This window comes from Lipotes vexillifer, unplaced genomic scaffold (genome assembly GCF_000442215.2).
Source record: "Lipotes vexillifer unplaced genomic scaffold, Lipotes_vexillifer_v1.1 scaffold408, whole genome shotgun sequence".
Lineage (NCBI taxonomy): Eukaryota > Metazoa > Chordata > Mammalia > Artiodactyla > Lipotidae > Lipotes > Lipotes vexillifer.
This window is the reverse complement of record NW_006787469.1, coordinates 2,970,760-2,992,842: the sequence shown is the minus strand read 5'-3', so window position 1 is coordinate 2,992,842 and position 22,083 is coordinate 2,970,760. Positions and strand designations below refer to the sequence as shown.

The 22,083-nt window shown below is 40.7% G+C and overlaps 1 protein-coding gene across 2 annotated transcripts in view; it reads right to left on the bottom strand.

Annotated features, from left to right (window-relative positions):
• The window catches only part of GPR176 (G protein-coupled receptor 176), a 90,450-nt gene that overhangs the window by 14,199 nt on the left and 54,168 nt on the right, over window positions 1-22,083 (bottom strand). The window contains exon 2 of one of the 2 annotated variants that reach the window (XM_007460189.1): window positions 4,604-4,620. The exons of the other annotated variant lie outside the window; for it this stretch is intronic. Coding sequence (XP_007460251.1) covers window positions 4,604-4,620 — 17 coding nt within the window. The remainder of the gene's footprint in view (window positions 1-4,603; window positions 4,621-22,083) is intronic. 2 annotated transcript variants of the gene reach the window in all.

Below are 22,083 nucleotides of genomic sequence, written 5' to 3'. Positions count from 1 at the left end.
CCCCAAAAAAAAAAAAAAAAAAAAAAAAAAAAAGACACTGTTAAGCTCTGTGAACCTGGGGACACAAATATTCAAACTGAGTTACAAAGTTCACACTTCCAAAGGAAAGCTTAAATAGTTCTAAAAATGATTCTATCTTATTCTGATTTTTAAAAAATCTTTCTCCCGTTAATCTATGTGGGTAAATTTCCCAGCTACCCAGAGAGTCAGCACTGGCAAGGTGATAAGTAGCTTTTTGCCACTGGTATTATTATGAATTATGGCCGCAGCAAGAATGTGGAGGAAAACAAGCTTGTAGCCAGAGCGCTGTGCCTGGTGGTTTTCAATACAATTTGCTCTTCCTCTGAGTCTAAAAGTTTGAGCCTCTCCCTCACTAATGAAGTGTCAATTTTCTGTAACTTGTGATTAAACTACCTAATATCTGCCCAACTCTTTTTAAACTGATCATTATTAGCGTGAGAAAACTGTTACTTTAGTTACAATTAATCTGATTCCAGAGGTTGTTCTGAAATGATACAGAAGGTTCCAATTAAGCAGGAATTGGATTAGCAGGAAGAAGCTATGTAGTAAGTTTATTAAAATTCATGGTGAATTTCAAATAATTGCTTTAAATGAAAAGCATCTTATGAAATACATATCCCCAATCTAACCTTGGATGGTTTCCCCTTAGAATACGTGTTCCCAATGAATAATTCAGATAAAATATTAACAGGATTCTGTTTTGTAATACATAAGAATATAGAAAGAGACTCCAACAATTGCCTCTTCCACTCAGCTCCTGTGAGGTTGCACAAAGAATTTTAGGTAAGTCTGCAACAAATGTGCATATGTTTTAGCAACAATGGTATCCCCAAAGGTAAGGCAACTCAATCAAGACAGAGATCCCAGTGACCATAGCCACTGGGGTTCTCTCATGGAAGTCGCAATGCCCCTGAAACTAGCTCAATCCCTCACATCTCTCAACACACAGCAAGATACACACAGATCTAAAAGGTAAGAAGAAAGATGCACAAAATCTGAAGTTGATAACTGTCCCTTTCCTTTTTTTTTTTTTTTAACCAGTACATGGGCCTCTCACTGTTGTGGCCTCTCCCGTTGCGGAGCACAGGCTCCGGACGCGCAGGCTCAGCGGCCATGGCTCACGGGCCCAGCCGCTCCACGGCATGTGGGATCTTCCCGGACCGGGGCGCGAACCCGTGTTCCCTGCATCGGCAGGCGGACTCTCAACCACTGCGCCACCAGGGAAGCCCCTGTCCCTTTCTTTGACTACTCAGATGTTTTCCATATAAACTAACCAGAAAATGTTCATACCTTCACAGGATTCCTTGCTCTCTGATCTCTCACATGAAATAGATTAACCTCCCTGAAAGGTATATTATTCCCTGAAAACAAAATATGGCAAGAGTCTCAGTATCATTGGCCCCATCTAACTGTGACAGCTTCGAACGTTTAATAACCACAAGCTCCATTTCCCCCTCAGTAGGTGTATAGAGAAAGCTTCCAGGGCAGAGGAGGAAACCAGTTATCAAACTCTGTCTCTCATTACACAAGCTCCCCTTGGATCTGCACATATGCTAACAAGATATTCCTGATTAAGTGGAGAAGTTCACTGCCTTAAATGTCTACTCCACAGGCCATCCTACTAAGAGGTTCTTGTCTACATCTAATTGCTTATGTAGTCTTTGAAGGCAGGGTCTGTATCTTCTGCAGCATTCCTATAGCATTAGCCTAGAGGGGTCATTTCTCCCATAAAATATTGTGAGATTACGAAGCCTGAGAAGAACCTTATCTGGAAATTCTGTTGACCCTCATGGGCACGAACCATGGTTTTGTATCTAGGAGTTGCTTCATAAATACCCAGATAAATGAATGAATAAAAGCTTGAAGTTCAATATGACTCTATCAGAATTATCAGAATGTTTTTTTTTTGTGTACTCAGTTTTTCAGGTACATCTATTGATGCCAACTGCCTCTGATCAACAAGCTGAATGTTTACTATCTCCCCATTGCCAGCACACAGTGTCAGAGCAGCCTGAGAGTGATGTATTCAACGATACATCACACTCTACTATAATTAGTCTAGTGAACGTGCACAGAATACACATGCATTCTATTCTCCTAGGCCCTCAGTTCCAGTAACTACAATTATGCAGTCTGAAAGGGAAAATTATGTTGGAACTATTTCCAAAGAACACAAGGGTAAGATAATTAGAGGGCTAAGAAAGGAAAGTGAGCCCAATCCTGCTTCAGTCCACGGGGACCCAGCGTGGATGATGTGAGGTGGAGGAATAAGATTTTGGAAATGAGTGTCTCTTATTCCTTATGATCTGGCACAATCTGACAATGACATTAATTCAGAGTTGAAAACTCCATTGCTTTTTTTTTTTTTAGCTGAGTTTGGAAGGAGAAGGGGAGAGGCTGGAGGGTGAGGGGCAAGAAATGGCAATTCTAAACCTTCTCCTAACAGATTTCGGGCCACTCCCTCACTAGCGGGGAGGTTCCATCTGCTCTAGAATAGACTTTCCCATGTCTCCTTCACCACTTTCTCCAATTCCTGCAAGGAAAGAGGAGGCCAGCAGCAGAGGGGTGTTTGTAGAGTGAGGAGCTGGGACCAGGAGAGCCAGAGCAGCAGATAGTATAAAAGCTGGAGGAAGCCAGATCCAGGCCAGGGCCAGAGACACATGGTCAAGGCAGGGAAGGCTCTGGAAGGAAGTGATGGATCTGAAAGTCAGAGCTCAGTGGGGAATAGAACACAAGAGACTTTGAAAAGATGAGTTACAGCACACAGCCCATCAAGGCCCACCAACAACATAAGAAAATGAAATAAATGCTCAGATAAAACACTAGGAGCCAAGAGCTCTGTAAGAAGCGGGGATTGGCACACGGGTAACAAGGAAGGAGCCTGATAATTGAGACAGCCTCAGTCTAGACTCTGAACTTGGATATGACTCTTTGTGAGGCAAGAACTGAACCAATAAGATGTACTTAGGGGCCTTGCAGGTGTAACACGATTTTGGAAATACCTGTAGTGAAGGGCACGTGGATGGGCAGCAATTACACCTTTCAGAAAGCAGATTCTTAACATTTCTCTTTCTCTCTTTCCCCCTTTTTCTCCTTCAAGTAGTAGCAGAGGATGGAGAGAGAAGAGATGACAAAAATTGAGAGCAAAATAATAGGGAGAATAATTTCAATTCCATTTATCTCCACGCCAAGACCTAGTTTGTACGTGCATTTCCCAGTGACTATTTAAGGCAACCAAGGCCTTCTGTGCCTGAATATTCATTAGTCACATTGCTGAAAACTGGACAAAAGGTTTCTTTTCTTTGTATCACGTTCCAAGAATCCAGGATTCATGATTATGGTAACCACAGTGATACAGATAAACAGAGAAGGAGAATTCTCCTTTAGCATTTCATGAATAAGCAGCTTCCAATTCCTGTATTTTTTCTCTAATATTTGCTGATTTGAAGAACACTGAGTCATTTATCATGTAATTTTCCTGCTGGTTCAAAATAAAATCAGCATGAAATACTATTAGCTTGTGTAAAGCACTAAGATCAATGAAGAGATGTGACCTCTTAATTCCCCAATATGAAACAAAAGGCCAGGCGAAGCATTTTTTTTTTTTTTTTTTTGCGGTACGCGGGCCTCTCACTGTTGTGGCCTCTCCCGTTGCGGAGCACAGGCTCCAGCCGCGCAGGCTCAGCGGCCATGGCCCATGGGCCCAGCCGCCCCGTACGTGGGATCTTCCCGGACCACGGCACGAACCCGTGTCCCCTGCATCGGCAGGCGGACTCCCAACCACTGCGCCACCAGGGAAGCCCCAGGGGAAGCACTTTTTATCTTGTTAGATATTGATTTTCCTCTTTGTGTGTTTGTAAATTACTGGCTTTCAGAGTGTAGTCAACGTCACTGATTCAATGTGAATGAAGTAATAAATAAGATAAAATATAAAATCTGTTCACTTTCATTAAGCTCCAGTTTCCATTAGTCTTGCCTCTGACATTATTCTTATAAAGGTTTAAGCATGCAAACACCATGGCCGAAGGCAGAACATTGACTAATAAATATTAGCCAACAAATTTTAATATTACCCCAAGGAAATAAAAGTGAGCATATATACAATGGTCAAGGAAACAGTGACATGCTACAACATTTTAAATTGTCTTTTTTACAAGTAGAAACTCTATAATGCTGTAATAGGAATAAGAAGGTAATCTACAACATTTAATTGACTTTATATACTCACATGAATGGAAGGAACCTGGAAGAGTCATCTATACCTACTTGTTTCCACATAAGACTATGTAAATCTTGTGCAGAGAAAAGATATTTTTGCTAACTGTTAAGACTTCTGGGAAAAACAATACCTTCAGCCCCCCTATGGTAATCAGCTTCCAAGATGGCCAGTGATCCCTGCCTCCTGGTATTCATGTCCCCATGTAGGCTTCTCCCACAACTAAATAGGTAAACAATGGGATGTAGCAAAACTGACAGTGAGACTTCCAAGGTCATAAAAGACATTGCCATAAAAGACACTGTCTTAATCTCTTGAATCACGTGCCTTGGGAAAAGCCAGAAGATTCTGGCTACTCATTGCAACCTCTGCGTTTCCTTCCTCTACCTATCTCTCAGCTTTTTCACAATGAAAATAGCTTTAGTTTATTTCTTTTTTTTTTAAGATTTTTTTTTTTTTTTTACTTTATTTATCTTTGGCTGCAACCGGTCTTAGTTGCGGCACACGGGATCTTTGCTGAGGCATGCAGGATCTTTTGTTGCGGCGTGCGGGCTCTTCGTTGTGGCACGTGGGCTTCTCGCTAGTTGTGGCGTGTGGGTTTTCTCTTCACTAGTTGCGGCGTGCAAGCTCCAGAGTGTGTGGGCTATGCAGTTTGCGGCACACAGGCTCTCCAGTTGAGGTGCATGAGATCAGTAGTTGTGGCACACGGGCTTAGTTGCCCTGTGGCATGTGGGATCTTAGTTCCCTGACCAGGGATTGAACCCGCATCCCCTGCACCGCAAGGTGGATTCTTTACCACTGGACCACCAGGGAAGTCCCAGCTTTAGTTTATTTCTGAGTGTTTTTTTTTTTTAAACTAACACATGTTCACTATTATAAATTCAAATGGTTCAGAAAAGTATAGGAAGAAAGAAAAATCACCTGGAATCCCACCACCTTAAGATAAACATGATTAATATTCTGGTCATCATCTTTTAATACACCTCTATATGTGTATAAACACAATTTTATGTAAACGGTATACCATTTGTACATACTGTTCTTCTTTGTGGACACTAGTGTGATTTTCTCACTATTTATTCGTAAATTTATACACTGTATTTAGACATATATGAATATATCACAGTTTATTATTCACCCTTTGTCCTCTAGATGGGCATTCACTTTGTTTATGAGTTTCTGCCATTATAAATAATATTGCAATAAATACTGTACATATATGCTTATTTTCTGGTGTTTCTATTTCTGTGACATTGATTTCTCCTTTCCACCAGCAATGTGTACAGAATATTTTCCTCCAAAATTTTTGCCTGTAGCAGGCACAATCACTTCTCATGGATTTTTGCTAATCAGTGGGTGAGCAGTTATATGAAGATCCAGAAGGGGTAGTCCCTGTGCCCAGTGCCCTAGGCTTCATGGATAAGCCATCACTGGTAGGGCATATACTTTTCAGAATGGATTACTGTTAACATTTCTGGAAAGCACTTCAGCCAGTTTGGGGTTGAACACTGCTCTAGTCCACCATAAGCTCAGTAACAGGTCTACTTGGGTCAGGCAAGTAGACATACTTCGTACATCATGCTCTGTCTCCCAGATTACATACACTGCCTCTGTGAGGGGCAAGCACCCCCAAGAGTGCTAGCATGAATTGCGCTGGGGTGCCTACTTCACCAGCCAGATAAGGAGGACAGAGGGGCAGAAGAGGGAAAAAGAGAAAAACCTTAGGCCTCAGAGGAGAGCTGCAATCCACAACAAATCAGTCCCCAGAATTGTGGTACAAATCTGATCCAAGAAACATCCAGTCTGAGCAAGCCAGAGCAGAACAAGGAATGAGGAATTGAGGGTACCGGCTAGAAGCAGAAGTGGGAAGTCACTTCTAGAAAAACTTACTATTCAGCAAAGGACATTGAGAGGGAGTATACTTCTGGAAAAAATTTCCATAGCTGGAGTAAAGACAGGACCTAGGGATGCTTGAAAACTAGAAAAACCTCAGGAAAGGGGGACCACACAGGAAGATGGACTTAGTTTTAGCAAGGAAGGTGCAAGAAAGGCTCAGAAGCTGCTGGGCCCTAGGAGTCCTTAACTCTCTAGGTGCTGCTCTCTCTAAGCCCGACATGCTGGCCACTGGAAGGTCCTCCCCTTCTGCAGGGGGATTCTACAGGTTCTGCAGAGAGCAGGGTAGAGCAAGGCAGCACGCCCACAGCGTGACCACCGCAAAGCTGGGGCAAAGCATCTGTGCACACACGTTGTTTCCTTCTTGTTCCTGTAACCTTTCCAAAGGGCATTTACATGAAATCCATCTTTTCGATGGTTTTTAATTCATACGGTGCAATGAGCTTCTATGATTAAAATCCATCATATGCTCATTAAAGCTGCTTCTTCAGCTCTTGCCTGGAGAAAACGGAAGCCTGTGGAGGCCTGAAAGCAGTTGCAAATGTGCCAGCAGGGTCAGCCTCCAAGAAAGAACTCTGAGCACTGACACAGGGTACCCTCAGAGAATGGCAAAAAAACAAATTAAAATAAAAAGGAGAAAACATTTCCCACCACTAGTTAGCGAAAATAAAATTTATAAGATCAAGTATTAAAGGGTATGGGGATATAAACATTTTATATGTTTTTGGTGGGCAAGTAGATCGCTATAGTGAATGAAAAGTAACCTGGCAGTGTCTACTAAATGCATGTACCTTGACCAGTCCTACTTTTGTGAAACTATCCTACAGATAAAAGAATCAATATATAAGGCTGTACACTGAGCTACGTTTTGCTGAAGGATTGCTGACCATGACCTCAAAATTGAAAACAACCTGAATGCCCATCATTAGGATAAACTGTGGCATGTCCCTACAGGAAGATAGAGAAATACATAGAAAGATACACCCCAGGCTGTCACCATTGATTACTTGAAGCAAAGTGGAATGGGCGGATGGCATAATACACGTGTGTAACTTAATTTGTTTCTAAACCAAAGAAGTGAAAGGGAAGATGTGTTTGCTCACGCACACCTCTCTACGTCTATCCAGCTTGGTATGATGCTGAAAACGTCAGCTTTGGGGGTTAATTTTTCTATTTCCAAAAGTCTACTGTTAAAATGCAGCTATTTCTGGGCTTTTGGGCCCTTACCACCTGGGGGAATTATGTTTTGCTCCCTTTCCGGCAGTGACAGCAGGCTGAGGGGAACTTCCTTTCCTAGGACAGGTAGGCACCTATGTGGGGAGGAGAGAGGCAAAGGCTCTCCTGGCTCCCAGCCTGACAGACATGCGCGTTGCTGACACTGAGGGAGAGACACTGAGAGGAGAGGTGGGTGGGGCCCGTGTTTCCCACCTTTGCCTGAGGCCACTGTGACTTTGGACGCTGCTCAGGCTTCCTTCCTGGTTCACTGGGGGTGGAGTTGGCCCTCTGCCAGCTGGAAGGGCAGCGGACGGACGGGGATCTCGAGGGGGTCCGGGGAGGCACAGACTAAGCATCGCCTGAGACAGTAACAGGGATCAAACGTGCCAGACATGGTTTCTTGCAATCAATTCGGGGAGCAGGACAAGTAATCATAAAAGTGTGATTTTCCTCAGCTCCAATAAAATGAAAATGCCTGCCTTTGCTGTGAAGAGCCAGGAGACTCAAAAAGGAGTTAGAGGAGACATCGGCATGCCCCACGGGCAAACAAACCACTGCTTCCAGCCTGGTGCGAAACTGAGGGCAGAGACGCTTCAGCCTGGACGAGAATATAGCAAACTGCCCTCCCACCACATTGCCTGTGGGCCTGTTCGTCCAGGCTGGAGTAACTGGAATGGAAGCAGAGGGTGCTGATGTTGGGAAGAATGACAGCTCACCAGCATTCAGCGAGCACTTACTCCCTAAGGCTTTGCATGCACCATGCACACTTTATAAGAACCTCATGAGATAGGTTCTATTTAATCCCACTTTACAGATAAAGAAACTAAGGCACTGAGCGGTTATGTCATTTGCCCGAGTTTATAGAAATAAGAAGTGGTGGAGCTGGAATTTAGTCCCAAGCAGTCAGACTCCAAAGTCAGGATGAAACCACTGCACCAAACTGCCTCTGTAGGAAGAGACAACACCTGATACTGCTACCCTGGATGCTAAGAACAAGGACCGAAGATTCATTCCCGGAAATTATCTCACCTCTGGTGGAATGGATTTATGAAAAACCTTGGCTTAATGAAGGAAGCTATGAGATGAGAAAATAATCCCAAAATTCCAGGTGAGATGTGCATGCAGGGAACAAGGAGTTCACAAGCATAACCAATGCTCTGGGGTGGAATCTAGGAAGGTCCTATAGAGTGAGGTTGCAGCTGTCTGCAGGGAAAAGTAACTCACCCTGGGATGGCAGGGTGAACTTAGGACACATCCAGAAGTGACTTGAAAGTATAAGTTGCTTGATGGACTGGTCAAAAATTAAAATGAGAATAGCTGCTAGTAAGCCAAACCTACATGGTGGAATTTGTTTAGACTACTTTCCCTGTTATACTGCATATTCACTTATTGCTTTGACTTTATTGGCACTGCCCTCACCTCACCTGAAAACTTGGCAACCTGGTTTTACAGCTCCAACGCACAGACTTTAAACATCTCCCTCAAGGACAAAGTTGGCCCCTTTCTGAGTCTCCATCTCTTCTCTCTGAGCAGGAACCACTCTGCTGCCTACCACATCCAGCAGCTCTACTCCTAAGCATATACCCAAGAGAAATGAAATCACAGGTCCACAGAAAAATTTGTACACAAGTGTTCATAGCAGCACTATTCATAACAGACCCAAAGTGGAAACAACCCAAATGTTCATCAACTGACGAACAAAGATAATGTGGTATATCCTTACAAAGGAGTATTATTCAGCCATAAAAAGGAATAAAGTTCTGATACATGTTACAACACACATGAACTCAAAAACATATGCTAAGTGAAAAAGCCAGTCACAAAAGACCACATATTATATGAGTCCATCTGTATGATATGTCCACAATAGGCAAGTTCATAAAGACAGAAAGTAAATTAGTGGTTGCCTAGGGCTGGGGGTTAAGGGGCAATGGGGAGCGACTGCTAATGAGTATGGGGTTTCTTTTCGGGCTGAAGAAAATGTTCCAAAACTGATTGTGGTGATGGTTGCCCAACTCTGTGAATATGCTAAAAACCATTGACTTGTACACTCTAAAAAGGTGAATTGTCTGGTAAGTGAATTATGTCTCAATAAAGCTGTTCTTGAAAAAGAAAAATAAAAGGTTCAGTCAGTGTGTGCCTGAAGGTGTGGGGCACAGAAATAAGGGAAGACTCTTTTTTTTTTTTTTTTTTTTGCAGTACGTGGGCCTCTCACTGTTGTGTCCTCTCCCGTTGCAGAGCACAGGCTCTGTACGCGCAGGCTCAGCGGCCATGGCTCACGGGCCCAGCCGCTCCGCGGCATGTGGGATCTTCCCAGACCGGGGCACGAACCCGCGTCCCCTGCATCGGCAGGCGGACTCTCAACCACTGCGCCACCAGGGAAGCCCGGAAGTCTTAATATGTGTTTAATTACATGTCCCTTAAAGGTTGTGTTGAGTGACTGTTTTGCAGGGAATGTGGTCTCCTGAATCAGTCAGAATATAAAGACAGCTGGCACAGAAATGTGTCTGGCATCTCAGCCACGGGCTCCCATTTCATGCACCTGAGGAATGTGACATTGCTCCCTCACTGGGTGAGCCTACTGCTCCTCGGGAAGCCACAAAACAGGGCAGCAATTAAACATACGAAGTGTTTTGCTTTGAAGATATTCTCTCCCCCCATTGCTCCCTCACTGGGTGAGCCTACTGCTCCTCGGGAAGCCACAAAACAGGGCAGCAATTAAACATACGAAGTGTTTTGCTTTGAAGATATTCTCCCCCCCCCCCCGCTTTCCCTACTAACCCGCTCACACGCACACACAGGGAAAGCCCATTTTCTACCACTTCTTCCCAGATGTTACAGTAGAAATACCCTCTCTCTGTCTCCTTTCATAGTTCAGCAAACAGCTTATTCATTTCATAAGAGCAAACCTGTTGCAACCCACTAATAACAAATCACAGGCATAATTAGAACCCCAAGCCTGGCATAGCTAATTCTCTTACTAAAAAAAGAGTCTGGTTATGAATATTTTTCATAAAATTAAAGGATAATTACTTAGAGTTCTAAATCCACTGATGGGCAAAAAGCTATAAAATTAAGGTGAAAACAAAAACCTTACGTTCCACAAAGATTTATTATGAGGAAGAAGTCAACCAACTGTTCTCCATTTTCAGAGGCTTGAACAAGAGAAAACAGGAATCGATTGCATCAAAGATACTTTTTTAAAAATAAAAAGTAATATTTTGTCCTTAAGGATGCTTAAGGCCTTGAATAAACTTCATGGAAAGGCTATGAAATCTCCCTTCCTTTAGGGTTGTATCATTGTTATCACTTAAGGTTAGATTTGGCTAAACAAGAAACAGTAGCATAAGCAAGGCAAAAAAGTGTTTCTGTCTCATATAAAAATCCAGAGACTGTCCAGGGCTGCTTACAGAGGCTCTGCCCAACAAAATCTTCAACATCTTTCCAGTTCACCATTCGACCATCCCAAATAGGGGGGCCCCATTTCTCATAGTCCAAGGTAGCAACTAAAACTCCGTGAAACACATCAGTATTTCAGGCAGCAGGGTGGAAAAAGGGATGAAGCTGGGAAAATGATAGCATGTGTCAACTGTCTTTAAGGAAAATTTCAGGAAGCTATCACGTGATGCTTTGCCCTGGTTACAGGACCACACTGGTTGCCATGGAGCCTGTCTTTACTCTGAGCAGCCTGTGCCTATCTAAAAATCAGGGTTTCCATTGTTATGGAAAGAGCGGGAAAGGCTGCTAGAGAACAACGCACAGTCTCTGCCACTGTCTTCAACACTCATCTCTTTTACTTCGGGGCAGTTACTTCCAAAGGCTTTTCTTTTTATGAAAAGTCTACAGAGACACAGAGAGAGAGAAAGGAATTTTTCACACTTTGTATACTCAGAGACATTTAAGTACCTCCCTATTATCTACACTTTGGGATAAATTTTTACCTTTGTTCTTCTGCTTTAGGTTTGAGAAGGGATGCAATTATCCTAGCCCCAAAATAGTCAGAATATTATCAAGTAAGTACAGGATAAATAATCAATAAATAAAACTATAAAAATTAAATAAATAAGCAAAAAAAATGAACAAACCAAAAAATCCTTATTGTCAAGACCTTACACTTAATGCACACCTGAGGCAGTTCACGTGTGACATCAAACAACCACTTAAATGGGCTACACTGCTGAATCTGGTAGGTTCCAGCTGAACTCCCTGGGCAGAACCAGCTCTTAGAGAGAATGCTTTTATTTGCAGTAACTCATGTAGGTCCAGACTATCAATCTCCAGGACAGTGGAGAAAGTGGACTGTTCATGACCTCTGTCGGTTTTAGATGAGTAAACTTTGGTTTAAATTACGCTGTTTTAAATAATGTATAAAGTGCTTTATATATATGTGTATATATATGTAATTATAAATACAGATATATAATTATTGACTTAACAAATAGATTTTATTTATTAATAATTAATAACAATAATAAGGATGTAATAAATACTTGGCCCTAGAGACATATACAGATTTTCTTTTTAGAAAGTACACACTACTTTAAACAATGATATATCGTGATACCTAGACAGTCATTGTGGAATTATTTTTATCTGAGAAGATTATCATTTAGTTTATTACTAAAGTCAATTAAAACAAATATCTGTGAAGTCATCCTAATTGCAACAGGCTAATTATGACAATGCACACTCATCTGCCATTCTGTGCTGGAAGGGCGATAATCAGAGCTGTCAGATCCCCACCAGATCATAATACTTCCACAACACATTTTTACCTCTCCGTGTTATCTCTTCCTTTACTATGTGTAAGTTCACACTCTTATCATCTGATTGAAATATGGTGTTCCTGACTCACCATATAATATAGGACCTTGGACCACTCTGTACCAGGAGGACTCTGGTCCCATAGCCCCTCCCCGACCCCCTTTGTTCAAGAAAGAAGAATTCGGAGACTTTATGAGAAACTTTAGCCAGCGCCTTGAACCCAAGGAGATGAAAAGAGACAAATTTCTGGGAATTTGGGGGAAGGAGATAATCTCAAGACACTGTCAGCTGTGGAATCAGAGCCTGATGGTTGAAATGGAAAAGGAAATGTGTGGCTCTCACATGGGCAACCAGACTTTGGAAAGCACATGTGAAATGTCCCATTTGAATCTGAAGAGGGCTGGTGCCCTGCAAGTAGGGGACGAAAACCAGCACAAAATAGCCTCACTGGTATGTATTTAAAAGGTAATTTATAAACAAGAAAAAATTTATACTTCTAAATCATTACTTTTATTATCCTTAGTTTGGGCCATTGTTAGACTAACTAGGCATTCAATTTAATCCTGACTATTAAGAGGCCCTACTGTCCAGCCACTCCCACCACCATAACCACCACCACCACCATGAAAACTGCTGCCAACTGAAGCAGAGCTCCAGATCAGCCCCAGTAACAGTGAATCAAACCAGCACTCCCAGAATCACATTTTGCATGTTAGTCACATCTGGAGTTTGAACTTACCAGCCAACTGACAGAGCAGTAGCACTCTCTGCTTGTGCAAAAGATTATTATATAAGTGTAGCTCTGCCTAAGGTGGGAAAAAAGCCTAATTCCCAGCTAAGATGTCATCTGGATTTAAAATGCAATAAATCTCTTTCTAGAGTAGATATGATTTTTAAAATACCAGACATCTGATGGCAGCAGGTGCAGTTAATAGGAAAGAAAATGCTGACTTCAACAACAAAAAAAATAGCTTAAAGATCTGGGAATTTAGCCCTGTTTCAGAATATAGGTAGCAAGTACTCTCTTCTTTGTGATTTTGACTCACTTCCCTCATTTAATTTTCCCTTCAATCCTAGGGGAGGCCTGTAAAGCTGAGAGCAAAAGCTGTTAAACTGCGATGAAGATATTATTCTGTCATTTTCCACTCAAGTTCTCTTTCCACTGCTGAAAGTAGAAAGAATAGCATCAGTAAAGTGTCACGGGGATTTCTACTATTGCTCTTCTAAATTTTACCCAAACCTTAATGTCACACAATTAACAGAATGACAATATATGATAAAGCCCTTCAAAGTCCCAAATATTTTTTTCACGGCCCTTCCAACTAGAAGTAAAATCGGATACAGATTTCCCCCGATATCCTCTGGACATCACCTAAATAGTATAGAACTAGTGAAAAGTGGTCCTCTAATGTCAGGATTCATGAATACGACATGGGGTGCTTGTAAAAATGTACTTTCCTGGTCCTCTCCCCGAATCTGCTGATTCATAGTCTATGGTGTTGGGCCTAGGAATCTGTATTTAATAAGCCCCCAGGTGATCTTGGAAAGATAATTTCAGAGCACATTTTGGGAAACCCTGCTATAAAATGTGTATTTCACCTCAACCCACATTATACAGCTGTCAGTTTAGCTTTTCACCTACCATAGTATCTAAATCACAACTAGACAGTGTTCATGGTTCTACCACTGACACAGGGTCAGACAACGCGGGTGGGGGCAGGGGGCAATGAACAGAGATCAAGGAATCTTCTTTCAAACTGGTCCTAGTAACCCAATGGGAGCTCCTCCACCTCACCCACCCCTGACTGAAAAAAAAATAGATTGGGTGAGAATTTGGAGCAAGAACCAACAGGACACATAGATCCTGGCCCAGAGAGTACCCATCTTTTTCCTTGGTTTGCTGCCTTAAGGAGAACATACATTAGCAAGCCCTCAACTGTACAAGGCTTTGAAGAATCAAACTTGGACAGCCCAGCAATGATCTCAAACCACTCCAATGCCCTCTCAACCTCTTCCCTCCCCAGAGCCAACCAGAAAATGTGCTGAGGTAACTCTCACACTCTCCTAGGGTGACCAACCATCCTCGTTTTCTCAGGACAGAGGGAATTTGCTGGATGCAGGACTTCCCCTGCTGAAACTAGGAAAATCCAGGGCAAACTGAGATGAGATATGTGACTTCAGTTGTAAACAGGGGTCACAACTTTTCACCATTCATGCTGACCTGCCCCTACTTGACACAGATAATTTCTCCATCCTCACCTGGTTTGGAACTACTTTAAACATAACTCATTCTCTGGCCGGAAGCCAATTATTGGAAACAGAACTGGATCTCTATACCATTTCAGGGTGGTCCTCATGTAACAAATTCAATAAAGACATTAAAAATGGCCCCCATCAAAAAATAATAAAATAAAATAACATGAAATAGAAAATACCCAATCTGACATAAGAGAGAAAGTAGATTGAAAAAAGTGATCCAAGGCTCAGGGATCTGTGTAACTATAATAAAAGAGCTAACATTCATGTCATTGGAATTCTGGAAGCAGAGGCAAAAGATAGTGAGGCTAAAAAAGTACTTGAAGAAATAATGGCTAAAAATTTCCCATATTTTGCAAGAGACATAAATATACAGATTCAAGTAGAGTAAACCCAAAAGAAGATCATCTCAAGGAAGTCCACACCAACACACATCATAGTCAAATTTCTGAAAACTAAAGACAGGGACAAAAATCTTGGAAACAGTAAACAAGAGAAAAATGAAACCTTATTACCTATAGTGAAAAAACAATTAGAATAATAGCGGATTTTTTCACCACAAATCATGGAGGCCAGAAACAAGTGGCACAACACTTTCCAGTGCTGAAAGCAAAGAACTGTAAAACCAGAATCATATATCTAGTGAAAATATCCTTTAAGAATAAATGGCAGGCAGACCTACTCTAAAAGGATGACTAAAGAAATTTCTCTTAAATAGAAAGGAAATGATAAAGGGTGGAATCTTGGATTTTCAAGAGGAAAGAAAAAAATGGAAACAGTAAAATATAGGAAAACACAATACATTTTTCTTCTCAAGATTTCAAAATTGTGTTTGATGGTTGAAATAAAAAATTGTAACACTGGGGCTTCCCTGGTGGCGCTGTGGTTGAGGGTCCGCCTGCCGATGCAGGGGACGCGGGTTCGTGCCCGGGTCCGGGAAGATCCCACATGCCACAGAGCGGCTGGGCCCATGAGCCATGGCTGCTGAGCCTGTGCGTCCGGAGCCTGTGCTCCGCAACGGGAGAGGCCACAACAGTGAGAGGCCCACGTACCGCAAAAAAAATAAAATAAAAGTAAAAAAAAAACTAAAACAATTAAAAAAAAAAATTGTAACACTAATGTGGTTCTAAACGTATATAGAGGAAATATTCACAAGGATTATACTATAAATGGGGAAGGGCAAAGGAGATAAAGTTTCTATACCATGAACTAGTAAAATGATGGCACCAATAGACTGTGATAAGTTATATGTATGTAATATAATGCCTACAGCAACCACTAAAAAAGCTATACAAAGAAATACATTCAAAAACACTATAGATAAATATAAATGGAGTTCTAAAAAAAGACCAAGAAATCCACAGGAAAGCAGGAAAAAGAGAGAAAAAAAACTGAGAACAAAAAGAAAACAAAAAAATAAAATGTCAGACTTAAGCCCTAACATATCAATAATTACATTAAGTGTAAATGGTCCAAATAAACCAATTAAAAGACAGAGACTGGCAAACTGAATAAAAAAATATGACCCAACTACACACTATCTTCAAGAAACTCATTTCAAATATAATGATATACATGGGTTGAAAGTAAAAGGAAGGGAAAATACATATCATGCAAACATCAAAGAAAACAGGAGTGGCTATATTAATATCATATAAAGTAGACTTCAGAACTACAACAACAAAAATTACCAGAGACAGAGAGGAACACCATATAATGATGAAAGAGTAAATCCAGCAAAAAGACATAGTGATCTTAAATGAATATGCATCAAAGAACAAAATATGTGAATCAAAAACTTCCAGAGGTGAAAGCAGAAATGGACAAATCCACAGTTATAGTTGGAGACTTCAACACCTCTCTTCCAAGCAAGTGACAGAACAACTAGACAGAAAAATCTGTGATGATATACAAGAATTCAATACTACCATCGATCAACAGGATCTAGTCAACATTTATAGAACACTCTGTCCAACAATAGCAGAATACACAGTCTTTTCAAGTGCTAATGGAACATATATCAAGATAGACCATAGCCATAGCCATTAAAAAAAAACCTTCAATAATTCTTTAAAAATTGAAATTATAGGGACTTCCCTGGTGGTCCAGTGGTTAAGAATCCACCTTCCAATGCAGGGGACACGGGTTCAATCCCTGGTTGGGGAGCCAGGATCCCAAATGCCGCAGGGCAACTAAGCCCACGCACTGCAACTATTGAGCCCACATGCTCTGGAGCCCATGCGCCACAACTAGAGAGAAGCCCACGCGCTGCAACAAAGAGCCCACACACCACCATGAAAGATCCTGCATGCCATGACAAAGATCCCTGCATGCTGCAACTAAGACCCAACACAACCAAATCAATTTAAAAACTAAATTAAAAAATTATTTTTAAATTGTAGAGTGTATTCTCTGACCACAATGGAATCAAACTAGAAGTTGATAAGAGAAATAAAACAAAAATCTCCAAACACTTGCAAACTAAATAATACATTTCTGAATAATCCCTGGGTCAAAGAGGGAGTCCCAAGGTAAATCAAAGGATATGTTGAACTAAATGAAAATGAAAATACAACATATTAAAAAAAAGTACAACATATCAAAAGTTGTAGGACACAGCTAAAGCAGTGCTGAGACAGAAATTTATAGCACTAAGAGCTTACATTAGAAAAGATGAAAAGTCTCAGATTGGTAATCTTAGCTCCCAACTCAAGAACCTACAAAAAGAGGAGCAAAATAAACACAAAACAAGAAGAAGAAAGGAAATAAAGATGAGTAGCAATCAGTGACCTTTAAAACAGAAAAACAACACAGAAAATCAATGAAATGAAGAGCTGGTTCTTTGAAAAGATCAATAAAATTGACAAACCTCTAACAAGAATAACAAGGGAGGGACTTCCCTGGTGGTGCAGTGGTTAAGAATCCGCCTGCCACCCAGCAATCCCACTACTGGGCATATACCCTGAGAAAACCATAATTCAAAAAGAGTCATGTACCACAATGTTCATTGCAGCTCTATTTACAATAGCCAGGACATGGAAGCAACCTAAGTGTCCATTGACAGATGAATGGATAAAGAAGATGTGGCACATATATACAGTGGAATATTACTGAGCCATAAAAAGAAGTGAAATTGAGTTATTTGTAGTTAGGTGGATGGACCTAGAGACTGTCATACAGAGTGAAGTAAGTCAGAAAGAAAAAGACAAATACCGTATGCTAACACATATATATGGAGTGTAAAACAAAACAAAACAAAACAAAAAACTGGTTCTAATGAACCTAGGGGCAGGACAGGAATAAAGATGTAGACATAGAGAATGGACTTGAGGACATGGGGAGGGGGTAGGGTAAGCTGGCACGAAATGAGAGAGTGGCATGGACATATATACACTACTAAATGTAAAATAGATAGCTAGTGGGAAGCAGCTGCATAGCACAGGGAGATCAACTCGGTGCTTTGTGTCTACCTAGAGGGGTGGGATAGGGAGGGTGGGAAGGAGATGCAAGAGGAAGGAGATATGGGGATGTATGTATATGTATAGCTGAATCACTTTGTTTTACAGCAGAAACTAACACATCATTGTAAAGCAATTATACTCCAATAAAGATGTTAAAAAAAAAAAAAGACCCAAGGCAGCTAAAAATAAATTTAAAAAAAATTTTTAAAAAAAGAATAACAAAGGAAAAAGAGAAGACACACATTACCAATATCAGGAATGAAACAGGGGATATCAATACAGACTGTACAGACATCAAAAGCATAGGAAATTTCTCCATACACATAAAACGGACAACTTAAATGGAATGGGCCAACTCCTCAAGAAACAAAAATTACAACAGTTTATACAATATGGAACAGATCATCTGAACAGTCTTATAACTAATAAGGAAATTTAGCTTGTACTTTAAAAACTTCCCCAAAAAGAAATCTCCAGGCCCAGTCAGTGTCACTGGAGAATTTTACCAAATTCTTAAAATTTAACATCAATTCTACACAATCTCTTGTAGAATCTTCAATAGAAGAGGAAGGAACACTTCCCAATTCATTTTACGAAGCAGTATTATCGTGATATCAAAAACCAAAGAATGTACAAAAAGAAAGAAAGGAAGGAAGGGAGAGAGGGAGGAAGGGAGGGGAAGAGAGACAGAGAGAGAATTACAGAGCAACATCCCTCATGAATATATACACAAAAATCCTTAACAAATATTAGCAAACAGAATTCAGCAATATATAAAAATAATTATGCATCATTCCCAAGACTACTTCAACTTTTGAAAATCAATGTAATCTCCTATATTAACACAGTAAAGAAGAAAGATCATGATTGTATCAGTCAGTGAAGAAAAGGCATGTAACAACTTTCAACACCCATTAAAGATAATAAGTCTCACAAAAATAGGAATAGAAGAGGAACTTTCTCAACCTGATAAAGAACACTTACCAAAAATCTACAGCTTACATTACAGTTAATGGTGAAAGACTGAACGCTTTCCCCCTAAGGTCAAAAGCAGTTAAAGCATGCCCACTATTACCACTCTTCAAAATAATGCTAAAAGTTCTAGACATACGTACTATATATCAATAGTATGATTCCATCTATATAACATCTTTGAAAAGACAAAAATTATGGAAATGAAGACTAGATTAGTTGTTGCTAGGGACTAAGGTGAGGCCTGTGGTGGAAGGGACGTAGTTGTCATTATAAAAGTCCTTGTGGTGACAAAAATGTCCTGTATCTTGATGTAGAGATGTCAATATCCTAGTTGTGATATTGTACTAAAAGCATGAAAGATGTGACCATTTGGGAAAACTGGGTACGTGGGATCTCTGTATTATTTCTTAGAACTACATGTCAATCAACAGCTATCTCAAAATAAAATGTTTAATTTCAAATATATATCGCATCCCGTCAGCTGTGGGGAGAATGAATGGTAAAAAGCAGGAGTAGTGGGAGTGAGCCCAGTTAGGAGAACATGAAGTCATCCAGGCAGGAGATGACTGTCCTAAAACTACCATGGTGGGAGTTGAAACAGAGAAATGGGTAGATTTGGGATGTATTGTGGAGGTATAATCAATAGTATTTGCTGATGGGTTACCTGTGGAGCATGAAAGAAAGAGAAAAGTGAAAAATAACTCCTAGATTTCCTACTTGAACAACTGACTAGATAATGGTGTCACAAACTGAGATGCGGAAGAGTCTGTTCACAGACATTTGGGATTTGAGACTATTGTTCAGTTAGTTTATCCTCCTCTTGAACAACATTCATATTTTGGATGTAAATATTTGCCCCTACAAGAGCTTCCAAGGTTCAACACAGGTTACGTTGCTTTGAATGAAACCAATGAAGAAAACATAAGCCTGAAAAGACCAGAAACAAGAAAGCACTGCTGAGTCAGAAACCCTTGTTTCCACCATTTCTTCAAGAGTTGGAATACCAGAGCAAGAGAGAGTAAGACAGGGTTCCTCACGCTGAAGTTGTAAATCAACTATTTCAGGTGAACTGTCTACTTAAAATTTTATTTTTTTCCACTCAAACTGATGTTCTAGTTGAGGTGTTTTCTTCCCGATGCTTCACCTAGTTAAAGATAATAGGAGGGCCTAACGCAAAAGGCAGATGATCATGGAGCATCAGAGAACTTATTTCCTCCAAGGCACAAGATGAAGACCTGGCACTTAAACACATGCTGGGCTTACTCTTTCTCTAAGGCAGTGCTGGATTTTCATCCATAAACATCAACTCTTGCTTTCTTTAGAAACACGGGTCAGTGGGCTGCAGCCCCTGGTTGTCATAGCAACTGCAATTTCACACGCGGAAATGTTTTGCTCAGAACACAGACTCAGAGTAGCACTTTTTTTTTTTTTTGAGCATGTATTTTAGCACAGGAAGGATTTGATGCCATTTCCAGTCATCTCTTCCATCTCGGATATGTTTCTCTTCTAAAATGTCACAGTGACTGAAGACCAAGACCAAAAAAGGATTTCCAGATTTCTCCCTTAATTAGGCTTTTGATCATAATTGCTCCCTTGGCTGTATCTGCCCTTGAACAGTCTCCTTTTGGTATTGTGCTCCAAGGGTATCATAAGGCCACATAATCAGATTCAGCGTGACAGGCAACCATAAACCTTTCAAGGAAAGGACCTACTTACTCCTTTATTTCATGCTGTTCTTATTCTTCTGGTCTAATATTTCCTGCCAGCCCAGAAAAGAAAAAAGAACGATGTGGTTGCTCAACTTTAATATTATGATAAATAGGGAAAAGAATCCTGAAGGCAATGGTTTCTTGTTCGAGAACAGTTTCTAAATGGCCCTAGAGTACATATAAAGCACATATACTACCACTCCCCCACTCTCACCATAGTAAACATTGAAAATCTACCACAGCCCTCTTTGCCTCTGAGCCCAGTACAACACCTCAGAATGCTTCTCAACACTGCATTCCAGGCAGCTTCTACCAATCAACTGGAAATGGTAAGAGCACTGACACCTACTTGCTATCTGGGACTAGAATCTTAGCCAATGTTTCAAAAATGAAGTCCAGCACACTGACTGTAGCAGTCAAAAAATAATCCTAAGATTTTGCAAAACAAGCTGAAAACTAGTCTGTTACTTGCTTGCAAAGTCACTCACTTGCAAAGTCAACCAGTCAGTTATCAATTCAGGCAGTTAAAAATCAAAGATATTTTTTGATTTACCTTGAGCCTCCATCTTTGCCCTATGGATTTTTTAGAAATGTGTTTGCTAATGCAAACAAGGTCATAGGGGAATACCAGAGAGCATGTTAGCTTTTTACTCTTGCCTAAACAGGGATTATGTCCTTAACTCTAAATAGCTATGCTACAAGTATATACACAGGAGAGTTAGATGGCCTGTTTGAAACACACACAGGGTCAAATATTCCCAATGTGGTATGTTTTCCTACAGATTTCACCCCCTTTGGGATCTGTAATTTTGGAATGTTCATTAGAAAATGACTTAATTTACTATCTTTTTCCAGGCATTGGCTACACCTCCTGTAGTTGGCTAAAGCCAGGCAATAAAGAAGAAAGGGATCTAAGTGATCAGAGGGCTCAGAACACAGGCTGGCCCCAGCATGGATGAGAGAAGCCGAATTCCACCGGCTTGCTGACAGGGATTTCAGGATGATGCTCCTCTGTGTCAGAAGCCTGGCTGACTCTACTCTCCTGTATGTATTTACATTTCCCAATGCTAAAGCCTACCTGAAAATGAAACATAAATTCTGTTCTTAATTATTACGATGCTGGGTACTTTGGAGTATCCAGAAACTGGTTCCATTTAGAAAGCAGGAACCAGGTGGACCAACTAAGGAAATTAGCACCAATTCATTACTCTGAAGAAGAGAAACTCTCCTAAGGAGGTTCTGAGATAGTCCTGATTGTGAGCATTCTGTTCATCATGGCCCCAATAAATCCCTGACATGTCCCAGGATTTCAATGTTTTGGCAAACTGTGACAGAATGAGGTTAATAACCTCTAGATGGCAAGCCTCCAAACACTCTCCTTATCTAAGAAAAAAAAATTTCACACAATCGTGATAGCTTGCATAGCTTATCAACCATGATAAAATGTAGCCATGGCAGTAAATATTTTCAGGAATTATATAGTATAAGTTACTTTACCTGTAGTATGAAAAGTGTTTGAATAATTTAATTATAAAACTCTATTTTAGTATCAACATGACTAAGAAACTGTACC